Source organism: Pterocles gutturalis, unplaced genomic scaffold (genome assembly GCF_000699245.1).
Source record: "Pterocles gutturalis isolate BGI_N339 unplaced genomic scaffold, ASM69924v1 scaffold49132, whole genome shotgun sequence".
Classification (NCBI taxonomy): Eukaryota; Metazoa; Chordata; class Aves; order Pterocliformes; family Pteroclidae; genus Pterocles; species Pterocles gutturalis.
Window position 1 is genome coordinate 7,659 of NW_010117336.1, and position 6,069 is coordinate 13,727.

Here is a 6,069-nt window from a genome sequence, read left to right on the forward strand (position 1 = left end):
CAGATTGCTTTATTCACCTGTGTGACAGGCTAATTATCCCCACAGCTCATTAGGGGAACTGATGGTAACAAGCTCACAAAATCAGATATTTGGAAGTTGTCTAGTTGAGACTAATTACAAATGGTGAGTCACGCCTATACCTCAAGTTCAAAAGAAGGTCTGTGGATTGCCCTCACTCAGCCTTTCCTACCGCCTAATCGGTAGAGTAATTGCCTGAAGACTTGAGACTAATGAGAAATGTTTAGACTTGTCCTAACCCTTTCCCAGTTGACAGTTCTAACCACTCACTGTAGGCTTTGTGCATTGTGTCAAAGCACGTAACTTGGATTGCCCTTTGTGGATTTGCATCTTCAAGCTGGACATTGTGGTACCTAAGGCCATCGACTTAGTGTCTCTTCACCATTTCCCCAACGACTTCTTCACTGTTCCCGCAGCCCAGCTGTGTCAGATAAGTGATCCAGAGGAAAAAAAAAAACAAAAAACACCCAAATATCTCTAGCAGCAACAAATGAGTCACAACTACTTCAGTAAGAAACAGTCCTGATTTGAAAACATCAGTGCTGCTGCAGATCTAGCATGTAATATCTCATGAGATACAGTCAACATCTGTAGAGTACTGTGGCAGTTTGAGAAAGCCCCTGTTCTCATGACATAAATTAGGTTAAGGTACATGGAAAATCCCACGGAAAGTATCTCTGTGTACATTATGTATTTAAAAACTGATCAGGAGTTTCCAAAAGTTAACTGTAGTAATTTAAAAGAATAATTAAAGTCTCAGTTTATATTTATTGCTAATTCTGGTGCTTATTCAACTTCAAATGTTAATTTTCTCAGGTACATCACCCTGATATGAAAACCTATTTCAGTGGATACAGTGGATCAAAATACATCATGCAGCCATGGTTGAAAAGAATCTATCCTCATGACTGAAGTGTTTAAGTGTTTGTACATGTAACGTACATCCAGACAATGTATTTTCTTTTTAAACTTGAGCAAACAGGTACCAGGATAAAACTCATGTATATTTTTCCTATGATGAAATAAAACATTCCCAAGCATGTTTTATGTTGAACAATTAATTTCATTAGAAGTGAACACACTGCATGTTCAGTTTACTCATGACTCAGGACAGGGATTAATTTCTTCACAAATTTGGGAGGAAAGGTTTAACTATAGCCCAGTTTCTGCTAGGAGTACCAAAGGCTTTGCACATCAACGGTCTTGCCCTTTTACAGGGGAAGAGGACAAAACTAAACAGTTAAGAACTGTACTTTCAGAATTAATTGTAACCTTAATTTTAGGCCAACAGGAACTGAAGTATTTCTGGGGAGAGAGGTAGTAAGTAAATCCTGCAATCCTTTGACTACTCTCTCTACAAAAACATGCATCGTGCTGCTTTCAAACAACACCTGCAAAGGAACAGTTAATCTGTTTTTTTGCACCTAGACAGATATGTTAAGAAACCACCTACTCTGACTCACTACCCAAACCACATTCTTAACTCCTCCCTTAACTCTACTTGCTCCCATAAGAATCAAGTTAAAAAACAACAGCATAAAACTCAAGAAAGCATAAAAAATTTATTAAAAAAATGTGTAGGACCTGAAAGTTTCTAGAGTAACTTGTTTCTTCTGTTCTCTTTTCCCTTTATCTCAAACACAGCAAACACTCTACACGAAGCATAAGCAGTAGCATTCTGGATTCTTTCCTGCAGAGTCAGTGAAGCATGAGAGTTTGACAGGTGACTGTCTATGTGGCCCCCCCATTCTTTCGTTTCTTCTTCTTTTATTAACAAAGGTTTTCCCAATGACTGGCCAAACAGTCGACAGACTTCTTGAGCTTTCTGCCGTGTGTTTCCAACAGCAGCCACACATACTTGACGGCTGAGAGGCAGAAAAAGCAGCACAATAAAAAGCAGGGACAACTGATGCACAAGTATACCTGCCAAGCATTATTATTTTTTTTTAAAGCCTCAGCTTTTGTAACTGCATAGATGTAAAGCACATCACCTTCCCCCAGCTTCTGGGTGATAGGTTAGGAGTTTGAAAGGGGACTGTGCAGAGAAAATGTTAGCATCCCCATCAGTAATGGAAATTGGCAAGGTTAATTAGAATGATCAACATCTGGCAATACTCTGGTACATCAGGAATAAATACAGATTAAATCTGTACATACTGATGTAACCGAAGTCAAATTCTGTTGACCTAATATTCACAGCAGATTATACTTCCAATGGAAATCAGTGCAAAACTATTTTTTATTACATTCTGCTTTCGCACAGGGACACTGCCGAAAGAACAAACTGTATCTTCTAGGCTGAATGGCATTAGTTTATAAGTTACACTGAAAACAAATACTGAAATCTTTGAACATAAATTTTAATAGGTACGAAGGAAACTATTTGCTCCCATTACAAACAGTATAAATTATGTATTCACATTAACTGTTATCTGAGGCTGTAACAGAACTTACCGAAGGGTGTCTATGGCTTCTGGTGTATGGTAGAAATGAGGTGGACTGACAGTAACAGAGGCTCCTAACTTTTCAATGAGTAGATTGCAAACATTCTGCATTTTTCCAAAATCGCTGAATATAATACAGACCTGGGAGTGAATACAGACATCACACAAGCAATTTTTTTCTTTCTTCCCCTATGATTCAACACTTGTATTTAAATCAGTATAAAGCCAGAGACATACAAACTAACTAAATATACTACTAGTCCTGTAACTCCAACATTTACATAGAACACTTCTGTGTAGCCCTAGAGGTTTGCAACAGAAAGAAGTTCATAAAATGGTTTAAAACTGAGGATTAAGAACTGCTGTTTTGTGAGGAAGTACGGCATTTGTGGTATGCAGACAATTTGAAGAATGAATGTGCTCTTTGGGACGCATCATGACTAGATGGATCCTAGTTCTTCTCTTTTTAGGTTACTAAATGTTAATTATGCAGAAGCCCAAGCAAAATGATGCGGAAAACACTGTGCAGGAAGGACAATTATATTTCAATTCCAAGCATTAGGTTCCAGAAACCTAAACTGTGCGACTAAACTAAGCCTAGCTCAGCCCAGCTTGCAGTGGACTCAAATTCCTGTGTTGGCTGAACAGACTCACTCCACTGCGCACAGAGAACCGGGCACTTCAAGCTCGGGTTAGAAACAATTTAAACATGTAGCTGCCTATGGCTTTGGCTATAAGAAGCATTAGATACAGCTGCACCAGGAATCCAGGTGCTTTCCCAAGTGCTACAAAGCTGGTGCCACTACCAGCCCTGGATCTAGAACCCTACAGCCTCCCTGCAGAGAAGTGCCAGCCAGGCAGTGACCTTCCAGGCAGGAGCCAGCCTTTTTCTGTGGCACAGCACAGCCACCAGAAGCAAAGCAATAACGCCGAGCTGCTACAGCATTCAGAAATCAGAAATCCTGGGTCCCAAACTTTTTAGATGAACTAAACCCTCCACTTCCCAGTACAGGGCTCTCACCACCACATCAGGCTCACCTCCTCTCTTTTCCCTCTTAGAAACTGACTGAGATGGAGTGGCAAGAATGATCAAACAAAAGAACTGTGTGTCTTAAGCAAGAGATAAGATGCTCAAGACTGGGGCAGTTCTGGGCACTCAAGAAATTTATTGTTCAAAAAGAAGCATGTAATCAGGTACCCTTAGTGGCAGAAAACAACTGAGCAATAGCTGTGAATTTTGTTGCTTTTTCCCCCTAAAAAAATCAGTTTAGAGCTAGATCCAATAAATTCAACTTATATTTACAGAAGATACCTGAGCTTTAAAATGTAAAGCAGTGTTGCAGTTTCTTCAATTATGATTAAGGTTAAAAAGTGTGGAAAAAGTAACATAAGGGTATGCAAAACCATTATTAAAGACATTACCAGGTTTGGATAAGGCTGTAAAGGACAAGGACAATAAAAATTTATCTCCTTACAGTTGGAAGCGTATCTTTAATTCTTAATTATACCTTAAAATAGCTATTTGGGAATTGCTTCAATCTTCTAGAAATCTTACAGTAGAGAAATGGTAAAAAGAGTTTCTAGAATGAAATAACCTATGACATCTATAATTCTATGTAGAACACAAATATAATGGCAAACTCTTTACTAAAAAAACGAGCTTAAGTTAATTTTAAATTCATTTATATTGCCAAGGTATGCAAACACGCTGGTCAATGGAACTTCACTGGTTTCTGAAGCTGCACTAATGAAACAAGTATGTACATAAAGTGGGAAGCAAGGAGAAACTAATCTCTGCATAAAGAGCGATCATACTGCTACTTAAGTGTACAGGGCAGCCAAAACAGCAGTCCTACAGATAGATTTTTCCAGTTCTGACACCCAGGTGCTAGGCAACCAACTTCTGAAAAGCAATGGTCCAAGCTGCCTACAAATATACACTAAATCCATGTAATCTGCTTTCAACGAACAATCTCTGTTGTATAAAAATAACAGAAAAGAGACAATGGGTTAAGTTACCATGTAAGACTGAAGTGGTAAGCCTAAGCTTGTCTGTAGCCTAAATAATAATAATAATAAATAATAATTCAATATAGTTTTATTAATTTCTGAGTATAGCCCATCTAAAAAACATGGTGATTTAAGCTCTCATGATAGCAGGTGTCTGCTTGAAGAAGTTAAAGTCATTCAGAACATGACACTCATACCATTTGAGTATCTAAAGATTCATTTTAAAATACAAATTTTGTTCTCCAAATTCTTGATTATTTCTGTATTCATTGCTGTTACTTAGATGAGAATATGCCTTAAAGCAAACAAGCAAACTGAAGAGGCTGAACTCTGTTTCAGGGGACTGTAAGCAAGAGCTCTATAAAACAGCTATCATTTTATTGCAGGCTTCCAGGTTTAATTCATAGGAATCTGTAAATTTGCTGGGTAGTGATTAAACTTCGATGCTCTAAAAAGATCCATTGGCTGAAAACACATAATTTCCCTCAGTGAATGTTTCCAGCACAGCATTTATTTCTTACTATAGCATGAACACGTGAAAATATACTCCCCTGAGCTGCTTATGAAGTAAATGGGATTATCCCCATAATATTTAGCTTTCACACATCACTTTTTACCTACAGAATGAAAAGTCAATTACCTAGGAAACAATTAGTTTTGCTTTACTTGCAGCAAGCTGATGGCAGAGTTGTGTAGAACAGACCAAAGTCCAGGTGTTGTTCACCTGTGGCTTGAGCAGACCTAGATTAGGGCTGCCATGCCACTGCTGGCCCCCATCCACTCTCGTCCTCTGCCTTGCACTGCCTCCCGTTCAGGGTGCTAAAACAATGGGAAAAATCAAAGCTCATCTGGAAAAAGTTATTAACTGGAGAAGCTTTCTGAACTGACCTATCACCTGATCACCTAAGTACAACTCGTTGCAAAAAGCAGATGGCAGGAAGGTCTAGGGCGGAGTGCAGAGTCATGGGTTGCTTACCCAGAATGACAACCTTACAGCCCCAGAACCAAATACTCCCTTCTGTAACATTGGGTAATATTTAAAAAGCACACACTCATCTGAAAATAATTATTTCTATATTACAGTATAGAAATATATATATGTTGTATAGTATACAACAGAAGACTCCAACTGACCTTTGCTTTAAACTGCTGTCCTTCAGTCGTTTCTTTGCACTATGCTGCCTTTACTGGAGAGAACATCTACTCCTTGGTACAAGGAAAGACAGTCTGCAAATTGTTATTGCTCCTTGCTACATTTCTTATTATTTTTTCTATTATTATTTTTGGTGAGGTTGAATACGTACCTCTGCTTCCATTTGGTAAGTATTTTCTGCTCTACTAAAATCCTCTGTTACAGTCATATTTTCTTCCTAAAACAAAGTACAAGAAAATAATCTCAAAAGACAGAAATTACGCATATGTTGGAAATGTATGTACATTCTGTCCTGCAAAAGTCATAAGTAATAAGCCAAAACAGTTCAACTTAACAACAGAAATACAGAATTTTCGATGCAAATCTCTTCAGTGAAAAACTAGGTGGATGTTGGAGACTTCTTGACGTTTTTTAAAGTAAATTATATAGTACCTCTATAATGTA

General features: G+C 38.1%; 1 protein-coding gene across 1 annotated transcript; it reads right to left on the reverse strand.

Moving 5' to 3' along the window:
• Window positions 1–1,563: 1,563 nt before the first annotated feature.
• On the reverse strand, window positions 1,564–5,842 carry IRAK1BP1 (interleukin-1 receptor-associated kinase 1 binding protein 1; the record flags this gene model as incomplete). Its single annotated transcript, XM_010075747.1, has 3 exons — window positions 1,564–1,883; window positions 2,473–2,603; window positions 5,777–5,842. Coding segments are annotated over 3 exons (468 nt in total), but the record flags the coding sequence as incomplete, so codon positions are not given.
• Window positions 5,843–6,069: the final 227 nt, after the last annotated feature.